Source organism: Thamnophis sirtalis, unplaced genomic scaffold (genome assembly GCF_051295495.1).
Source record: "Thamnophis sirtalis isolate CommonGarterSnake01/CBP01778 unplaced genomic scaffold, rThaSir2_p1.2 scaffold_16, whole genome shotgun sequence".
NCBI classification, from domain to species: Eukaryota; Metazoa; Chordata; class Lepidosauria; order Squamata; family Natricidae; genus Thamnophis; species Thamnophis sirtalis.
Genome location: NW_028261396.1, coordinates 5,700,765 through 5,722,531, shown reverse-complemented (window position 1 = coordinate 5,722,531; position 21,767 = coordinate 5,700,765). Strand labels below are relative to the sequence as shown.

Sequence of the window (21,767 nt, the reverse complement as noted above, 5' to 3'; positions counted from 1 at the left end):
GCTCAATCCCAGGCTGAGAATTCTGAGCCGGATCAGACATCAGCGGCTGCCTATTTGGTAAAAAGGACACGTTGCTTAAGCACAAGTTAATAATAAACATGCCATAAACTGCAAACATATAACTGCACACTAAAGAAATGTCCCCCATAATTATTTCTATTATTTACCCTGGTGCAGGCTACAGCTGTCTCTTTTTTAATGCCTTCTTTATCTATACAAGTTATAAAACATCGTTCCAATATTTAATGCCAATGGCAGGAACGCTACGTTGGAAATGCAAGGGCTGTGCACGCAGGTCTCCAGAGCCAGATGTGGAATGAAGGCAAAAATTGAAGGGGAAGCCTAGCGCAGCTCCCGTCTGCACATGAACGGAAAAGTCACCCTGGATTTTTTTTTATTTTTTTGCAGAAAGTCTTACAGGGGGATGAACGAAAGGGAAGGCGGTGGCATCGGCCGTTGACTTCGGAGTGTGCCGAACTCAAGCTAAACTGGCATCTGTGAAGAGCTCCGTGCTGGAATGGGCTGAGCTGGGGCCTTGCTCTTTCATGCGCTCAGGTGGTACAAAGCCAGCTGGCTGCTATTACTCGGTTGCCCTGGGAACCACCATTGAAGTGTACTTCTGAATCTGTACAGGAGGCGCTTCTGCGCCATTGCCACAGCAGCTCTTGCTGTGCAAAGTTAAAGTTGTGTAGCAGCTCGAGCTGCAGCCCAGCTGGTGCCCATTAATGTCCCTTGTATGGCAGGCTCCAGCCACTAGTCTCAGACGCTGCCTTCTCGCCACAGACAAAACAGGAGGATTTATTGCTCTTATTAATCGGGATAAAGCCTGCTTTGCTTGTTCGCATAGAAGGTGACTTTATACACGGTGTTTACTACCTTTTCAGCTTTTCGTTCCTCCTGCCCCGTATTTGCGATCTATCTCCGAATTAAAAGTCCCCACTGAAATTACTAATGAACGAGGCGTAAGAAATGAGAGGTAATTTTGCAACGGGCCATTCCCTGATCAAAAAAATAGTAGTAGAATCTGTCACCTGTGTCCTTCTTAATGTTTATATAGCGCTGCTTTTAACGAATAGGAAGTGCTTTGAAGTAATCTCTGTAGGTTCATATAATCTTGCATTTTGGTATAAATATTCTGTCATCTATAAACTCTTTCCGTAATCTCTGTGCAATTCCTTAAAAGGAGAGTCCTCAACCTCCAGGCCGCGGCCCATTCAGAACTGGGGCGTGGAAGAGGTGGACGAGCAAACAGATGCGCACAGCTCCATTTCTGCAGCAGGTGTGCGTGCCCGCCATTCGTGCAAATGGAGCTGAGTGCGCATGCATGCTTACATGCGGCTCGCTCAAAACCCTTCCCCCTCCCCCTCCAGTCCGGAGAGGTTGGGGACGGCCGCCTTGGAATGTAATTTTCCAGAAAATCAGGAACATGCTAACTTATCCTTCGTATATTTCAAAACCTGTAGAGAAAAAATAAATATCAGGGGTGAATTTTTTTTCACACAGTTAAGACCTTTACTCTCCAGTGGTTGAAAAGCAAAGCCAAAGAAACTGGTGAATGGTCGATTACTAAGGGCCAAGCAATGTGTCAGTCCAGAACGTGTCAAATTTTTCCCGATTACAATTTTCCATTGTAAAAAACAATACAATTTATAACCCACCCTTATGTTCTTCTGATTATTTTTATTCTGCACCTTTTATACTTTCACCTGAAGTTATAACAGAAAATTAGTCTTCAGCAATCCCATTTATATCTGGCCCTCGAAATACTTCTGATGTACAACTCCTAACATCCTAGCTGGGTCTGATACAATTTGCATTTGGAGAGCCACAGATTCCTCAGCCACATTTTTACTTCTGGCTCATTTGACACGTAAGATCACAGTCGCTATATTCCTGAAAGCAACACTATTCCAGCAATGCGTGTAAATTTATAAATTCATCCCCTTCTCCCCTTTTGAATTGTTCGCTGCCCTGAGTCCTCCCGGAGAAGGGCGGCATATAAATAATAAAATTCTATTCTAAATTCATTTTAAACAACTTCTGCTCATTATGCTGTACTACCAGTGTTAGAACCGAGCAAGGTTTCTTAAAAGGAAGATTCCACAATTCAGAAAAGTTCAGACAAAAAGCAGCAATGGAAGCTGGGAAGATTTCCAGAAAATAATCCATATTATTCCTAAGAAAAAAATGGCTCCTACTTTCCAAAATCCTCTGTTGTGTAAAATTAACTAATCGCTGTAAATGAGGAATCTCCCAGTGGCAATGCTCCTTCAAGCCGCAATTCCCCCAAACAATCCGCCTCATATTCCACTGGCACGTCCGTCAATAACCTCGTGTTTCCTTGCTAAGAATGCAATGAACACGAGAAAGCGGAAGAACGTATAATCTTTGCTTCTTCTCTAACACCGTCGCCATCGATTTCCGCCTGCGAACGGCAAGCTCCCTCAGCAGACGGCCGTTAGTCTCTAGGCCAGCTCGCTCCCTCGGCAGTTTCCCTGTCAACAAGCCACTTTTAGGTCACGTGGGAAGCCAACGGGGGTACAAGGAACTCTCTGCTGCGAGCTTGCTTTGCAAAATTTTGTACTGTGCTGCCCCACTTACTCAAACACACCTGTAAGTGTGTTTTACAAAGTGTGTTTATTAGTGTTCTTAGCAGCTTCCTTCACCCGGCCTCAGAACTATCCTAAATAAATCCAACCACAAGCAGGAGGCCAAGATTAGTCCACAAGGCAATTTATTTATTTATTTATTGGACTTATATACCGCTTCATAGGGCTTTCAGACCTCTCTAAGCGGTTTACAGAGTCAGGATATTGCCCCCACAGTCTGGGTCCTCATTTCACCCACCTCGGAAGGATGGAAGGCTGAGTCAACCTTGAGCCGGTGAGATTTGAACCGCTGAACTGCAGATAGCAGTCAGCTGAAGTGGCCTGCAGTACTGCACCCTAACCACTGCGCCACCTTGGCTCTTTATGGCAATGGCCAATAGTCCATAAAACAATAGAAAGTTACTCTGAAAAATCCACCAAACAAACTTAAAGCCAGAAGGCAAAACGGAAAGTGCATCCGCGAGAGCTCCCTTGGCAAGAGGCGTTCCGAGTCTCAAAGGCGCAACAAGCCAAGCAGGAAGCACAAAGAAACCCAGAGCCAGAAACCAAACACCTTATTCTCATCCCTGCCTCCCTCTGCCTGCTGTGATAAATAGCTTCCTGGTGCAACCAGATGGGTGGGGCCTTCTCCCGAGTAATCTGGCAGATCTCCTTTGCTCTTGTCTTTTCTCTGCTCTACGTATACTTGGATGGAACAGGGAAGGCAGCTCCTCATCTTCACTGATCTGCAAACTGTCCTCAACTGAAGTCGCCCGTAAATCTCTTTCAGCTGGCAGTTCAGAGTCATTAATTAACCCAGTTCCTAACTTGCCAGGAATGGGCTGATCCTCTCTCGAGCTGCCCTCCAAGGCACAGTCAGAGGAGTCGTTCACGAGAGACGGATGAGGTAGAAGAGGACCAGAGTGCTCTTTCATGCTCCCCTTCTTCAGCTGTTTGTTCCATCCAAACCCAGAATGACTCAAAAGAGCAAATATGCAATTTAGAAGAGAACTGCATGGGAAGTGAGAATAGACTGTAGGTGCACAAGCCTTGTAGCCACGACTGACCCGATTTTATGATGTTTTTGATGATGATCATCAAGCAAATGCATGTAGGAGATGAACAGGCTGAGCCCAAGGGAGGGGGTGAAACGCATCATCAGTCACGAGTCCCTTTGTGCCCACAAGAGATCTAAGTCCGGCCCACCTTGAATTCCTTCTACTCTTATCTCCCGCTAATTTCCCTTGGCCGTTAGTAGTTCAGATTCTCATAGAAGCTTTCCGAAAAGCCGTTAAAACCTGGCTGTGTCGGCAGGCCTGGGGTTGATGAGCTCCCCTCCCCTCTCGACAGGTGTGGTTGTTGGTCATTTTAATATGTTTATTTTGTACTTGTATGTTTCCCCTTCCCGTTTAAGTTGTTCGCCGCCCTGAGTCCCTTTTAGGGAATAGGGCGGCATATAAATAAAATAAAACTTAAACTTAAACTTAAACTCAATCTTATAATAAATCTTTGCACCCATTTGAACTATCTGGATCTCCTGATTTTCCTGTCGCTTGACAATGCAGTGGTTGTAAACGAGAACACTGCAGTTGTTAAGCAAGCCCACTGTTTGTTGTGGTGGGTTTTCACCAAAAGCTGTAAATGCAGTCGTGCTGCCGAGCACCTGAATTGTAGTCACGTGACCCAGGGTTGACTCTCAGATCCAGGTTGCAAGTCTGCTTCTTCAAGTCAGACACAACTTTGAATGAAGGCTAAGCAAGGGGCCCTAAGCTGAGAACAACCTATAATTGTGTATTATGCAACTGATTGATTGACAGCCACGCCACAACAGTTTGCTCATATTTGCTTTCAATATTTCTCCATAAAAAATTTGTGAACGGCATACAATTCATTACAAAATTTAAAGGCTGATCCCTAAAATTGTTTCACTCTGGGCAACATCATCCCACCAAACTGCAGTCGTTTTTCAAAGTGACAGGCTGGTAAGAGACATGCTGAGTTGGCCTCATGAAGGAAGAGCATCAAACCACTGCCAGCAGCCTTTCCCAAGAGCAGGGTCAATAAGAAAGGCTGTTGAGTCACAGTAACCATCTTCTGGATGCAGTGGTGGGTTGCTAATCCCATTCCAACCGGTTCGGTTGGAACGGGGCCGGCGGCGTCCTCGTGCACGCGCGTAGTTCACGCATGCGTCTTAGCGCCTGCACGATGCTCCAGCTGCTCGCGGAGACTCGCGCAGGCGCTGTATGTGCCATCCAGCTGCTCGCGGAGAATCGCGCAGGCGCTGTATGTGCCATGCGCCTGCGTGGAAGCGCAGAAGCCTTCAAAGACCGATAAGGAGCGCGGGCCGTTCGCCGTTCCCGGAAGTTACTTACTTCCGGGTTCGCCGACCAACCGGTTCGCGGGGACCGCCGCAAACTGGTTGAAACCCACCCCTGTCTGGATGGCATCTCCAACCCGCTTCTCCAACCCACTGTAATGCTACAGGTAGGAAATGTAAGTCGGAGAGAGCTATCAGCAAATGTAAAAGACAAGGGACTCTTGGCCAGCTACATGACCAAAATATTCTCCAGCAGTGGAGGCCGAATGGCAGCAGAGATCAAAACTACACGAATGGTTTTTATTCACTGATGCAGCTTCAAAATTATTGGGGAAACTGGATGTTTGTGATAATCATCATAGGAAGCAAAGAGGCTGAAATCTGGGATGATGATGATGATGATGATGATGATGATGATGATGATGATGATGATGATGATCCATCAGATCAGTGTCACCTAGATAGACTTTCTCCAAAATGTAGTCAGGTCTATGCAAATCTTTTGAAAGAGAAGCACAAAGCGCCTTTCTGGATAATTAAAAGTGCCCTGTTTTTTTCCATGCTAATGCAAAGGACATGTATAGAGACATCCTGGAGTAGCTTCCAAAGCAGTCCTGTTGCTTTCAATTATTTGATTTGATATTAGTTGCCAATTTAAAAATGATTTTAAATATATTAAATCACCTCTCAGTAAACGCAGGATATGGAAATATTTTCCGGGAAACCTACACAATTGCTGAAAAGACTTTGCCATTCTTAGAGCAAGGTTCTCTATAACAGTGTTTCTCAACCTTGGCCACTTGAAGATGTCTGGACTTCAACTCCCAGAATTCCCCAGCCAGCATTCGCTGGCTGGGGAATTCTGGGAGTTGAAGTCCGGACATCTTCAAGTGGCCAAGGTTGAGAAACACTGCTCTATAAGGATGTGAACTCCCAGTGTTAGAATTATTGCAGGTTTTTTAAAATCTTATTTTAATATATAGTATGGAATGAAGAAGCAAGGTATCTCCCCCAGAAGATTTCTGGCATAGATTCACTTCAATAAATCCAAAGAATGCTCTATTTTAATATTTATAATTCGGATTTCTCAGGCCACCCAATTACATGCATTTCTCATGGTATTTTCGAGGGTCTGCTTATCTGGAGACAGGCTTATCTGGAAATATATACGGGAAATATATTTTTTACATTTGGGCCTTCAAGTCAGCTTTTGATTCCTGATAACCGCCTGGACTAGTCCTCACCGTTTTCTTGGCAAGATTTTTTTTCAGATGCTGCCTGCCAATTTTTCTTTCCTAGGGGTGAGAGAGAGCGAGCGACTGGCCCATTGTCATCCCAACCGGCTTAAAGCCTAAAGTGGAATTGTAATTCTGGGCCTGGGTCTAGCCTGGTGCCTTCACCGCTACCACCCCAAACTGATTCGCATGCTGTATATAAAAAATGAAAAGGTGAAAGGTTTCCGCTGTTCAGTGGCGTCTGACTCTATGGGGTGGGGCTCATCTCCGTTTCCCAGCCAAGGGAGCCTGCAGTGTCCAAAGATGTTTCCATGCTCGATCAGTCATGCGGCCAGCATGGCTGTACACCTATGCAAACACAGATACTTTAAAAAAATATATTACCATATATAACCACAGATAAACCCATCTACGGATAATCCAAACCTGGTTTTTTGGCACCTGAAATTCTTGGTCTACTAATGACTACTATACACAGTATTGTTAACCAAAAAAAAGCCCACTTTAGAATTTGCTGTATTTCTGACAGAAATGAGAGCTGACAATGCTGCCTTTTTATTTAACAATGACAATGCTTTCTTTTTCACCGGAAAGGGCGAGGCCCTAAATTATTGTGCCCAGGTTTTGTCTGCCTTGCAGCATCAACTGCGAAGAAAATCCACCCTCCGGAGGAACGCTGCAAGCTCCCCTCCCGCGGTCTCTCAGGCAACCTGGCAGGAGGGTGGGAGGGGGCTGTTGTAGGTGTACGGAGGAGGAGGAGGAGGAGGAGGAGGAGGAGGAGGAGGAGGAGGAGGTGGTGGTGGTTAGACAGCACGGCATTACATCCCCCATACTGGATTTGTGAAATCTGACACTAGAGAAGGCGACAGGGCCTGCCTATTTGCAAAATAAAACAGAACCAGCGTGGTCTATCATGACCTCTCGTGAACAGGTTATCCGCCACCAAACCTTCCCCATCCTCTGAGCGCTACTGCAAAGCAGCCGGTTCACCGAAACAAAGAGAGCATCGCCTACAATTACGGGACTTTGCCCTCTTCTGGCAGCTTCCATCATCACATCCACACTTGCCATTGTGTAGGAGAGATCAGCAGGAGATCAGCCCTCCTCCTCCTCCTCCTCCTCCTTTGAAAAGCACGTATTACGGAAAGGAGCAAATCCTCACTTTTTGGAAGGAAGAACTCTGAACTGAGCTATTTACTGCCGGCATGGGCCTGAAATATTTATAGCAGACGCCTTTTGAATCATCTTGCCACTTCCCCTCCTCACGCCTCACTTTGTTTTATACGAGGCAGGGTGTGTTGCAGCTCCACGGCGGATCAGCGCTTCTTCAATCGAAGCGAAAGCGTCCCTCGTGACCCCCGCCTGCCCACCCTTGTGGGTGCCAAAGATGACCCTTGTCCTCTTCCCGCTGCCTTTCCATACAGCATTAGAATACGGCCCTTTTAAGTCTAAACAGGACGAGCAAGGGCAGCCATATTAAAGTTGCCGAATGTGTGCGCAGAAGCCTTAATGAAATGCCAGACTGCACATTTCTTCCTCTTCCCCCCCCCCCCGTTCCATAAAGTCAGGTAATGCAAATGTGAGATTCCCCAAAGTATTATTAATTCTGCTACATCGCACATTGAGCCAGTGATGCTGAAGCGGAGAGGTGTGACTTACATCGCGATCGTGCCAGCTGCTCTCTCTCTCGGGGACAAAGGCTTTCAGCCCAAAGGAGAGGGCAGGTGGCAGTGCCAGTCTCTGCCCTCCAAGGATTTCCCACAGAAGGAAGAGGTGAAAAGCGGAGGGGAGGGGAGGGGCAGATTTAATTTCCAAAACTGTCAAGTTGATGTGATAAATTGGCGTTTCTGCAGCTACCCGTGTCAGACCTTACGAAACTGTCCTACTTTCAGAAGTGGCAGCGGCTTAGCATGTGGCAGATTCCTTGTGAAAGCATCTTTATTGTGCCCCTTATGCTCTATGTTGGATCAAACCGCTTCCTTCGGCTGCACTAGAGGAATACGGGAGGCTGATTGACATGGAGCCCTATAACAGCTCCACATTATCTATAAGAATTGGCATCATTTCTGGGGTTCCCGGCTAAAGACTCAAGATGATCCCCATTTGCTGAAATGGGGGGCTGAGAGCAGGCAGAGGAGCAGCTCCCTATGGCCAAAGGAACAGAACCATCTTAGGTCTGAATTTGAAGGAAATAATCCAATTGTACATTCTCAGACTATTTCCAATCTGTAACGTTTGGTTCATTATAATCATTTTTGTTTCATGTGGAAAATTATAATCTAGAATTTACAAGAGGCAATAAGTGAAAGCAACTATCTGATACAATCATATATTACAGTGATGGCAAACCTTTTCGGGACCTTACGGGGAGTGCCCAAACTGCAACCCAAAACCCAGTTGGCAAAGTGCCAACCCGGCAATTTAATCTAAATTACTACCTAAAATATTGATAGATGTAGAGTTCAGCATGTTCAAAGAAAAACGATAAATGCACATTTATGCCACTTCCATTTTTTTCTGCAACAAGAAAAAAAGAAAAACTTTTGTAATATCATTTCTCTCTTTCCCTCCCTCTCTCTGCCTCCCTGTACCTCCCCCCCCCCATGAACTGGTGGTGGGAATGATGTCTGAAGGCCGACGAGCCCAGGAGCAGCGCTCCCATGCTCAGCTGGCTTGGCGGGGAGGCTGGGCATGCCAATACAAGCAGCTCTTCAGAAAAAAAAAACCTGCTTTTTTTTGCCGAACCGATGCAGGGAGGGTCATAATGTGGCTCCGCGTTGTAATGGGCTTCAGGGGGAGGAGCGGACCCCCCCTCCCCCATTGTGAACCCCGCGAGTGAAAAAGTTCACTCAATCAATTCCAACTTCGCAAGATCTTTTTCTTCTTTTTCTTCCGCAAGAAGTTGAAATTGATTAAGTGAAATGCGACAGAGAAACGGGGTGACTGCATGTGTGCCCACAGAAAGGGTTCTGTGTGCCATGTCTGGCACGCATGCCATAGATTCGCCATCACGGGTATATTATCTACCATGCTTAGAATAATATTCAAAATAATTTCTTCTTAGACGGTTTGATTTGTCAAAGTCTATAGTTATTTTAGACTGTCTGTAGACAATTGAATTCTTCAATTCTGAAAAAATTCATATTGTTGGATAAGATGGGAAACATCCTCAAGAAAAAAAAAAAATCCTAGAATCTGCATAGACAACTTGGTTTAGCCGCCAGGAGTCCTCCGGGATTGGGCGGCCTATAAATCGAATAAATAAATAAATAAATAAATAAATAAATAAATAAATAAATAAATAAATAAATAAATAAATAAATAAAGCAAACTTTGTAATTAAATTACAAAGTGTAATTTAATTTCAAGAAACCTGAAAGATTTTCAACTTCAATAAAAACAAACTTTTTTTTTTTTTGAATCAGGCTATATTGCTCCATCTCCCTCAGTATGTTCTACTTCTGGACAGATGCTCTGCAGTAGATTTTTTCCCAATCACATGTTACATCTTCCCAAATATGGTAGCTCTAGATAGGTTGGGATTTTAATTCCAAGATACCATGACCATGGAAAGCGTTGCTCTTTTTTTTTCTATTATAAAATTTATTGAGTTTTTAATAATATTTTATTATGAAAGTTAACCTAATTACCTCTTTGGTATAGCATTCCAGAATTTCAAGTTAAACGGCTTTGAAATTTGATTAAAATAACACTACGATAGAACATTCCATGAATTTTTTTTCCTACACTACTTTGGAAAAGTATTAGTACTCAGATCAAACATCATTACGCTAGCTGATCTTAAACATGGTTTAAAAAAAGATAAATCGTGGTTGAATGACTTTTATATAACAAGCACTGTATTGTAAACACTGACCAGATATCAGTTTTAAGTTTTTGTGATTTTTAAAACTGTACATCTTATTTAAATAAACACATTTACCTATATCCATCCATTATCCACTTGCCCACATAACCATATCTGAACAAAGTTATACACTGATTCAGCAGCTAGATTGCAGTGGAGAGGAGAAGGATGGAAAGTGGGACTTTTCCTTTAAGCTATTTTTGAAATCAAAATCCCACTCTTCAAGCTGCTATTATCTCCTAATTGGGACGGTAGAGGGAAAAAACACTCATATTTTGACCCAAGAGACACCAACAGTAGCTTCAGGGGAAGATGCTTTAGATCAGAAGCCGATGGGAAAAGAAAGCCTCCACACATTCCTGGCCTCCATTCTCTGATCACTAGAGGGATTATAATGGCTGATCCAAGAGAAGTGAGGAAGTTGTTTTATTCTGTTGAGCAGGCCTGGCCGAGCCTTATTGCTCCCGAGCCAAGTTTTATTTTTTTGAAAACGGGGAGAAGACATAAAGAAGGATCAAAACGAGCAGAATCAGGGGAAACCTCTGGATTTCTGTGCGGAAGATTGCCAGCATCTTGTGAGCCCCGGCACTTTCTAGCGGTCTTGCTAAGAAATAACCACCACATAAAATATCACAAATGATTACAAAAAAAATAGCATTTTAAGAAACAACGTGTTTATTACCACCTGACCTGCTTCAGGCGAAACGACGTTTTCTTTCTTAGCTTTTAATTTAATTAATTAATTAAATATAAATGGCAGGCCAACTCATGTAAAGCAAATCTTACTAAGGTTATATCCTAGTGTGACATAATCTCCCTTAGTAACTGAAAAAAATTAAATATATTTAGAAATAAACATAAATCATCCCATTGTCGGAAAACTCAACCATTTTACAAGCTGATAACATTTTATACTATGCACATTGTCTTCTTGTATTAACAATGGAAATGTCTCAGTGCAAATAATTTTATACCAATATGCTATGTAATTAATATGCAGATGTTTAACACTACCATGAAGGAAAAGAAGAAAAATACTATTTAATGGTTGTGAGGGAAAAAATATCTTGCCCCGGGATTTGTTACTGGTGACAGTTTTACTGTTTCTTGTTGTTATACTGTGACTTGTTCCATGGTCAACCTTAAATATTTTTAGTCTCTGGTATAAAATGGTATCATCAATAGCAATAGCAATAGCAGTTAGACTTATATACCGCTTCATAGGGCTTTCAGCCCTCTCTAAGCGGTTTACAGAGTCAGCATATATTGCCCCCAACAACAATCCGGGCCCTCATTTCACCCACCTCGGAAAGATGGAAGGCTGAGTCAACCTTGAACCGGTGAGATTTGAACCGCTGAACTGCAGATAGCAGTCAGCTGAAGTGGCCTGTAGTACTGCACCCTAACCACTGCGCCACCTCGGCTCTTATTAATATCATGCATACATATATAAAATATGCTATTTATTTATTTATATCTCATCTTTATTATTTTTTTAATAACTCAAGTTGGTAAGCATATCTAATGTTGTTTCCTCCTCCTCCTCCTTTCATCATAAGAACCCTCTGAGATGGTTTGGGCCAAGAGAGAGTGGAAGGCCAAAGTCACCCAAACACTAAAACTTCTTCAAGCGAGAGATACAAAGATTATTGGCTTAACACAAGGCAAAACAGACCATTGCTATGATGAGTGTAATTGAAATGGGAAAAATACAAGTGGAACATTATTTTGCTGTGTGTTATGCTAAATCTTTCAGAATTTGAGGGGGCGGGAGAGGAGAGAGGAGAGGAGATAATGTGTATAGAACATTTACACATCAAACTAGGCTAAAACTACAATTACCCTTTGCCTTCTTCTGAAGGCTTTTCTCCAACCTTAAATGGATCCAGAGGTCAGATGGAGTTTCGTCCAAAAATTATGTCACAATTCCCAAGAGCCTTTAAAATTGAAACATACTTTACTGTATAAAGTTTCTTTAAGTCCCCAGAATCTGCTTTTTAAGGAGAGAAAAGTCCACAGGCATCATGGAAAGTTTCACCTGCTGTACTAATTTTATAGCAACCGCAATAACTTTTTTGTTTGTGTTTGTTTTACACACCAGTCACACTGCAGAAGAGTTAAGAAGACAAGGATGGTAACAAAAAAAACCACAATGAAATTTGGCATGGGTTTTATTCTCATTTCTCAGAGTGCTTTATGTAGCTTATTGCACTGGAAAATTAGCTACAGGGGAAGGGACCACTTTCTGCACTCAAGATCTAAATTTCCACAAAGCAGTATCCTTACTAATGATCATATATAATGCAATTTTGACAGGGATTGCATCCTATCACGACTTAAATTACTTTTTCAATTCTATGAACATCAGTTATAAGATGTTAGAAGAAGCTGATGTCTTTTCAATTTTCTGTTTGTTTCATCCAGGTGGAGGGTAATGGTTATAAATTAGCTGTTCACCCCTAAGTCCATCGCATTCTCCAAGCTCCCAGGTTTTTAATGAGATCTGGGAAAATTAAGTAATGAAGGATATCCATGGGTTGTATTTCATCTCTGCTCAGTGCTCTGTCAGCTCTTCATGGCTTCAATTTTGCCAACTACTCAGATCCTAGAATGATCTACTGTCCTTTCTGCCTTTTCACCTTCTCCAAGCAGGAAGATTTAGTGCAACTCAAGTTATAACGATCTAGCAGCTTTAAAGAAGGAATATGACTTTTGCTCGCTCAGAATCAAGCAAGGCGTGTTCTTTCCCAGATAGAATATTAAACTTTGGCCATGGCTACCTTGTCCATCTGAAGCCGTGTACGCGCATTCCCTGGGGAGTCCAGCTCATTGAAACAGTTTTATTCTGTGACTGCCCATTCGTATTCAAAAGATAGGAAGAAATTGGAGATCCAATGATATCCCCTTGGCCCAATACCATGTTATAGCTCGTTGGGAACTGGACCATGCAAGCGACAGGCAAGCACACAAGCACATGGAGCTCCATCTGTGGAAGTAGAGTGCGCACACGAAACATCCCCTCTCCCCCTGCCACCACCGCCACTGGCGGTCCAGAGCCAGAAAGACTGCTGCTATAGAACGCATTTTTAAAAGGGGGGAATTCAGCACAAACCTTTATTTTCCCTGTCCAACCTTCTCTTGACCAGGAAAATAGGTAGAAAGCACGTGCTGAGGATAGAAACTTGATTCCACTATTTCACATATCAGTATATAACTGATTGATACAGAAAACCAGAGGTGGGTCCCTACCAGTTCGCACCTATTCGGTAGAACCGGTTCGTCAAATCTACCGAACCGGTTAGAAGAGGTTCCACCAGTGGACCCAGAAAGCAGGCCACACCTACAGAAGAGGTTCCAAAGATTTTTTGAAACCCACCACTGGTCCTTGGATAGGATTATTCTACACTATCATGCTCCTATTTATAAAACTCAGGGCCTCTGTGAAAGGTAAGGATGACTTCTGCGTTTGTGGTGCAATCGGAATATTGCGTGTGTTGAAGTTGTTTTAATGCAAACCAAAGATGCCTTTTAAAAAACAAGTTTACATCCTATTCTTATGCATGCCAGTGCTGTGTGGGAGGTGATTTAAGGTGGTTCTGACAAGTGTCGTCGGCATCTTCATATCCGGTCACATGGGCGGCAAGCCACTCCCATCCGGTCACATGGGCAGCAAGCCACTCCCATCCGGTCACATGGGCAGCAAGCCACTCCCACAAAGGAGGCCACACCCACAGAGTAGGTTCGAACAATTTTTGAAACCCACCACTGCAGAAAATTTACTCATGAAATCCCTTGTCCTCTTCCTCTCTAGATATGTGTAATTTGCTTAAATAGGAGAGAGTATGAAGAGGCAGTCAAGCTATTCTCTAAAGCAGCTGAGGGCAGGACAAGAAGCAATGGATGGAAACAAATGAAAGAGAGAAGCAACTCAGAACTAAGGAGAAACTTCCTGACAGTTAGATCAGTGGAATAACTTGCCCCCAGAAGTTGTGAATGCTCCAACATTGGAAGTTTTTAAGATGCTGGATAGCCATATGTCTGAAATATTATAGGGTTCCTACCTAAACAGGGGGTGGACCTGAAGACCTCCAAGGGCCCTTCCAACTCTGTTATTCTATTCTAAATTATGAATATATTTCACTCCCAGATTTTCTGTTTGTACAATTATTGGAACTTCTCATTTCCCCCCTCAAAAGTATGCTTTAACAGGGTGGTTTAATTTCAAATGTAAGAAGAATTTATATCAATAGGGACACTTAGAAATTGTACATATGCTGCCAAATAAGCATCTACCAATTACTCATGGAAATAATAACAGCAAGAAAATTACACTTACTTTTATTATAGCAGGTTGCAAATACACCTTTATCTGCTGGACTGGCACTTATGTGCCAAATTTCACCAACTTGGTGCAGAAGAACATTTTTGTTTATAATATTATTTTCATCATCAAAATCAATGATGTGAATCTGTAAATTGGAAAACAAGAACAATAAACATTTATTTTAATTTAGAGGTATTTCAAGACAGAGAAACACAGCATGAGTTTTATTTAATTAAAAAAAGTTGCACCCATCATTAAAACAAGGTTAGTTCCTGGGCTGACACCATTATATTATAGCAATAGCAATAGCAGTTAGACTTATATACCACTTCATAGGGCTTTCAGCCCTGTCTAAGCGGTTTACAGAGTCAGCATATTGCCCCCAACAACAATCCGGGTCCTCATTTCACCCACCTCGGAAGGATGGAAGGCTGAGTCAACCTTGAGCCGGTGAGATTTGAACAGCCGAACTGCAGATAACAGTCAGCTGAAGTGGCCTGCAGTACTGCACCCTAACCACTACGCCACCTCGGCTCTCTTTTATGAACATTAGTATTTTCAACTTCAGGATAAATAGACAAAACATCTATAACAAATATGAATATTTCTACTAATCCTTTATACAAATTTCCACACCGCTTAAAACATGAACACTAACCATTCAGATATTCAAAATTACTTAATACAATTAAAGAGGCTGCAACAACATATTTTACACAATCCACTTATAGTCCTTGATCACGGAAGACGGTCATTAGGAAAAGATTATCATGATTGAAGCCAAGGAGAGGAACCAGGCAAGGAAGAGCTGAGCCTTTCCCAGATGGCTCAAAATGTATTTACCATCTTGTTGCCTTGCCTCTTTTCTTATGGAAGAAGCTCTAATCATGATGCCTCCTAGAAAGATAAGGTTCTTATCTTAGCATTTCCTGGTAAGAAATCGCCTGGTGCACCAGTTGTGCCCCTACCTGAACCGGGAGGCTCTCACAACAGTCACTCGTGCCCTTGTGACCTCTAGGCTGGAATACTGCAACGTGCTCTACATGGGGCTGCCCTTGAAGAGTATTCGGCGACTTCAGCTAGTCCAGAATGCGGCCGCGCGAGCAATTGTGGGTGCACCTTGCTTCACCCACATAACACCTATCCTCCGCGAGCTGCACTGGCTACCTGTCGATCTCCGGAAGCGCTTCAAGGTGCTACTTGTCACCCATAAAGCCCTTCATGGTAGTGGATCTGGGTACTTGAGAGACCGCCTACTGCCAATTACCTCCACGCGACCTATCAGATCTCATCGACTAGGCCTCCTCCGAGTTCCATCTGCCGGTCAATGTCGACTGGCAACTACGCGGAGGAGAGCCTTCTCGGTGGCAGCTCCATGTGGAACGATCTCCCCGTGGAGATTCGTACCCTCACCACTCTCCAGACCTTCCGCACAGCCCTCAGAATCTGGCTATCCCGTCAGGCCTGGGGTTAAGACTGTAACCCGCCCGAATGGTATGAATGTTGTGTTTTAATTATGTATTGTCTTATATGTTGAAGTTTGTCTTCCTCCCCCTCCCTTTTAAGTTGTGAGCCGCCCTGAGTCCCCCCAGGGAAAAGGGCAGCATATAAATAAACTTTAACCTAACCTAACCTAAGAAGTAGCTGCTGCACCACTGGAATATGAAAATGATCTTGACTGGAACCTGGAAATATTTCACGCAGTTGGAAATATTACGAATCTGCTCTCCTACTAAGCAGAAAATTAAACTCCCTGCTTTTCAAGAGAGCTGGTTGTAATGAAATGAACTGGGTGATTCAAAGAGGAGCAAGTCACATCGCAGGAGAGGAAACGGGGGCTTTCCTGATACTCTCGAAGAGAAGTTTAAAGTAACTCTCATTGTTGCCTGTACAGTAATGGCTCAGCCTGCTGGCAGTTGTAATTCACCAGCAGTTGAAAGGGAAACTGGTCTACTCAACGTTATGATGTTAATCATACCAAGCAAGCCATTTTTATTTTATTTGCATTGTATTTACAAGCTCAACTTTTTAAGTAGTCAAAACCAATTACACTAAGATCTGCAGGAAGATATAACCCAGTTGTAACTAACTGTTTGTGCAAGAAATCCCCCCCTCCTGTACTTCACTATTCTGGATGGATGTTACCCACCGTATTTCATTCTTGAGTAGAAGGTGCTGGATTTTGGGGAAACATCCCAAGTGTGGCTTATATGGCTTGTCTAGATCCTTTTCAAGTTAGCTTCTAGAGCAGTGTTTCTCAACCTTGGCCACTTGAAGATGTCCGGACTTCAACTCCCAGAATTCCCCAGCCAGCGAATGCTGGCTGGGGAATTCTGGGAGTTGAAGTCCAGACATCTTCAAGTGGCCAAGGTTGAGAAACACTGAGTTAAAGCCTATTTTACATCTATTGCAATCGTCCAGTGATGGGGAACCAAACTAGAAGCTGTGCATCAGAGCGCTGGGAATCCAACAATCAGCTGACCAGCACACATCCGTGCGTCCAATGACCAACTGGCCAGAATGCTGGAAACCAGACAATCAGCTGACTGAGCTGGTGCAACGGCACATGTCCCCACAAAGAGGGCTCTGCGTGCCACTTCTGGTATGTATGCCATGGGTTCCCCATCCTGGACATAGTCAGTGGGTCAGCGATGGCCAGTTAAACAGAAAATTTACCCAGTGGTAAATGCTGGCTGGGGAATTCTGGGAGTTGAAGTCCGGACATCTTCAAGTTGCCAAGGTTGAGAAACACTGTTCTAGAGTGTTTTAGTGCCTCTCTGAATGATGTATGTGTATAACTACAGGTAGATTGTTGGCTTCACTGTGACTTTAATACCATCTACTCCGGCATCCATCCGAGCCACTTAGAAGGGATGTGGCATTGAGAACAATTTTAAGGTAGCTCACTTCTTCTCAGATAAGGAATTTCAGAATATGATGCTGGAATTCAACACGACAGCCCTTGGATTCTTCCTTTGCAATTTAACATATGTAGAAAATCACCAGGAGAGGCTCTGTCCAATTTTGGACTTTACCATTAATCAACCAATGCCTAAAACTTTTAAAGATCTCCAAGGGAAGTTCCTCCCTATCCAACTGTAAACAAATATTCTGTATATTCACCAGGAATGCGAGTCAGGGTTTGAAAGTATAAAATGGCCTGAAAATGTTGGACTCCCTCCCAAAGGAACCCAGCCATTCCCTACGTCTTGTCGCTATACCAGCAGTGAGAATATTTTATTTTTATTCAGAGAGGCGTTTGGAATACTGAATTGGATGAATGCTGAAGTTATAAATAATAACTTATGTAATCAGTATGGCTGTAATGATTTGCTTTTAAAGGTATTATAATTTTTTTTTAAATATTCTTCTTATAGTTAGCTCCCTTGAGTCCTATTTTCTGACTGGGCAGAAAGGTACAAATTCAGTAACTAAATCAGTGTTTCTCAACCTTGACAACTTGAAGATGTCTGGACTTCAACTCCCAGAATTCCCCAGCCAGCATTTGCTGGCTGGGGAATTCTGGGAGTTGAAGTCCAGACATCTTCAAGTTGCCAAGGTTGAGAAACACTGATTACTAAATAAATCTATCCTGCTATTGCTCAATACGTTAATGGAAGTTTTTAACAACTTTAAAAGGTAAAGGTTCCCCCGCACATGCGTGCTAGTCGTTCCCGACTCTAGGGGGCGGGGTGGTGCTCATCTCCGTTTCTAAGCCGAAGACATCTCCATGGTCATTCAGCTGGCTTGACTGAATGCCGAAGGCACATGGAAACGCTGTTACCTTCCCATCAAAGATGATTCCTATTTTTCTACTTGCATTTTTTTACGTGCTTCTGAACTGCAGAAGCTGGGACAAGTACAGGAACTCACTCCGTTACCCAGCGCTAGGGATTCGAACGGCTGAACTGCCGATCTTTCTGATCGACAAGCTTGGCGTCTTAGCCACTGAGCTTTACCCACGCCTTCCTCATGCAAGGAATGTGTTTCATCACTTCACCAATAAAGTGCAAAAATAAAAAATAAAAACACCGTTAAAATACGTAAGATATATTAACAACAATCAACAATTCAAAGCTCTCTAAATTAAACAGGAATCAAAGCAAGCCTCAGCAGGTTTAATTTTTTTTTATTAGTCCACCTATTGTATTACCTGAGAGACCGCCTCCTGCCGATTACCTCTCTGAGACCAATTAGATCGCACAGGTTAGGTCTCCTCCGGATTCCATCTGCCAGCCAATGTCGGCTGGCGACTCCCCGGGGGAGAGCCTTCTTTGTCGCAGCTCCGGCCCTTTGGAACGAGCTCCCTGTTGAGATACGGACCCTCACTACCCTCCCGGCCTTCCGCAAAGCCACCAAGTCCTGGCTGTTCCAGCAGGCTGGGGGGAGCTGAGAAGCATCTACCTCCATAGAAATTGTGAATGTTGGTTTTGTTTTTAATATGTTGTCTTTGTCTCGTTCCCCTCTTTCCCTTGCCTTTTGTGAGCCGCCCGGAGTCCTCCGGGAGTGGGTGGCATACAAGACAAATAAATAAATAAATAAATAAATAATAAATACAGAAAACATGGCCTATTACAGTTTGTTATAAAGGGGACAATGTAGGGCAGAAGCAAGCTGGACGTCAGAACCAGCACCGAGAGACAGATGTTCTCCCAAAATTGTTTCTCCTTGTCTGACTAAGTAGCATATCTGTAAAAACAAAAACGCCAAAGAAGCAGAGCTTCAACAACCTCTCTGCTGAAACAATATACAGCACAGCAGACCCTACCAAGCTGGCTGCTTCGTCTGTTAGTTCTGCCGTTTTCTCCTTTCGAAAACAAGAAGCCTCATGTTGAAATTATAAAGCAGTCTCCTTGGCAGTGAAATTGATTCCCTAAAGGTGAGCTACAAATCAAAATTCAATTTGCTCTACCAACATGTATTATGTGCCCCTACTAACCATATAAAGAGGGTCATTCAGCACATAAACTAGAAGTGCCTTCTGCCCTATCTCCGGTCCCTCAAAGTCAGACCCAGCTGCTTTCCTCCTCCAGGCAAGATGATTCAGAACTGCGTCAGACCCTAAGGACAAGCGTTATTAAATATAGTGTGTCATACATTCCGGAGGACTTTTTGTTGGTTGCACCGTCAGCCAGATGTTTAGATGGATTTGACAGTTTTGTTCACCTAAGAACAGTGTTTCCCAAAGTGTGGTACGCGTACCCCCCAGGGGTACGGGAAGAGTTTGGTGGGGGTACGCGTTGCACCGGAGTTTGGTGGGGATCACGTGGGAATATCCACTGCACCATGCTTCGCTGCGCCCACAGAACAAGGAAAGAAATAGGCGCGTATCGCAGGTTTTACATGGGAACTGGAGCCATCAGTACATCGTATCGCAACTCATTATGGTGGGAACTTCTGCGCATCCTTCGCGCAGCTCGGGTTCGGCCATTTTTAAACTGCGGGAACATTAACAGTTGATGTTGAGCCGCGGAGCTGTTTAAACGCCAGAGAATTGCAGTGTTATCTAACGGTTAGACAGTCTTGTGAGGCGTGACACGGCGTGAATATACTGCACTTCGTTACAGAGACAACTTACTTCTTTAATATTTGAATATTTTGAATATTTGAATATTTGAAAATTTATTTATAGGCCGCCCTTTTCCCTGGGGGGACTCAGGGCGGCTTACAACTCAAAGGGGGGGGGGATAGTTAGTTCCGGGCGCCTGTTATCGTGCTTTAGTAAGTTCCACTGATTTTGATTATTTTTATAAAATACAATTTTTATCCCTAACAGAGATTATGGATCGCTGGTTGAAATCTGGAACTACTAAACCGAAAGAAAGTAATGATTGTAGTAGCAATCAACGAACAGGAAATAATGAAATTGAATCAAATAAATGTTCTTTATAATATAACTTTCGTTTATTTTGCGTATGTACCCCAAAAAATAAAAAATAAATATATTTTGATTTTTATTAAAGCATATGTTTTTTATGAGGGGTACTCAGCCTTACGAAAATTATAGAAAGGATACACATATGTCAAAAGTTTTGGAAACACTGACCTAGAAACCTTCCCAAGGACCCGGGATAGGCAAATGTTGTTGTTCAATGGTATTAAACAGATATAATATCAACATCTGCCTATCCCAGGTCTTTGGGTGGGATTCAACAGGTGGACAAAAATGCCGAACCCAGTCGAAGCATCTGACTGACTGTGCGATGAACCCTAATTATTACTTATTATTATCTGCACCCATTTAGTGAGGAGACATGAAAAGAATTAAAGGGGATGTTTGACAAGCTTCCCTCTTTGGTCCAGCAGCAACTTTCTATAGGATGAAAGCCAGATATCTCACTTCTTATGAGAGCATTCTGATCAGATTGCTGGTACCAGTAATATCTTCAGCGTTTATTTCACATGGAATTATTTTGCTTATTTTTCTCTCAAAATATGCCGACCATTTGATTGGACATGATCCCGGAGATTGATGTCCATGCTGACTTAAGAGAAAGGGGAGACCCCTGTGCTCAGGAGCTGAAATTCCTGGTTTCGCCTGCCTCTTGTCTGGTTGAAAGAGCTGCCTGCAGAAGGAAGTCAGCTCCCCTCCATGCACAGAAGGGAAGGGCTTCAGTGGGGTGAAGGAATGAAACTCAAGACCTTTAGGATCCGAGTTTCTCCAACCCATTGAAGTTCACTCCTTTCTGTCTGCAGGGGAAATGCCACAATGGGGTGTATTTCTCTGCCCCATCAAAGGAATTCAGATCCCTTAAGTTTTCACCTCCCAGGATCAAGGATGGACTGTCTGGACTATCCTTCGGGGGGAACATCCATAGCTACTCAGTCTTGTCAGGGTTGAGCACAAATTTGTTTACCCCCATCCAGATCCTAACAGCCTCCAGGCACCGGCACATCACGTCCGCCGCTACACTGAGTTGGCACGGGGCAGAGAGATATAACTGTGTATCATTAGCATATTGATGATACTTAACCCCGTGCTGTCGAATGATCTCACCCAGCGGCTTCATGTAGATGTTAAATAGGAGGGGGGACAAGATCGAACCCTGCGACAGCCCACATTTAAGGGGCCTAGGGGTCAACCTCTGTCGCCCAACCAACACCGACTGCGACCTGTTAGAGAGGTAAGAGGAGAACCACCGTAGAACGGTGCCTCTCACCCCCACCTCCTCCAACCATCGCAGAAGGATACCATGGTCGATGGTATCGAAAGCCGCTGAGAGGTCAAGAAGCACCAGGATAGAGGAATGTCCTCTATCCCTGGCCCGCCAGAGATCAACTGTCAGTGCGACCAAAGTGGTTTCTGTGCTGTATCCAGGCCTGAAACCAGACTGAAAGGAGTCTAGATAATCTGCTTCATTCAAGGTCCGTCGGAGTTGAAGTGCCACCACCTTCTCAACAACCTTTCCCAAAAAAGGAAGGTTGGAGACAGGAC

The 21,767-nt window shown here is 43.6% G+C and overlaps 1 protein-coding gene across 1 annotated transcript in view; it reads right to left on the bottom strand.

Moving 5' to 3' along the window:
- The window catches only part of EIPR1 (EARP complex and GARP complex interacting protein 1), a 73,884-nt gene that overhangs the window by 42,824 nt on the left and 9,293 nt on the right, over window positions 1–21,767 (bottom strand). Inside the window, exon 3 of the mRNA XM_087702752.1 lies at window positions 14,345–14,477. Coding sequence (XP_087558878.1) covers window positions 14,345–14,477 — 133 coding nt within the window. The remainder of the gene's footprint in view (window positions 1–14,344; window positions 14,478–21,767) is intronic.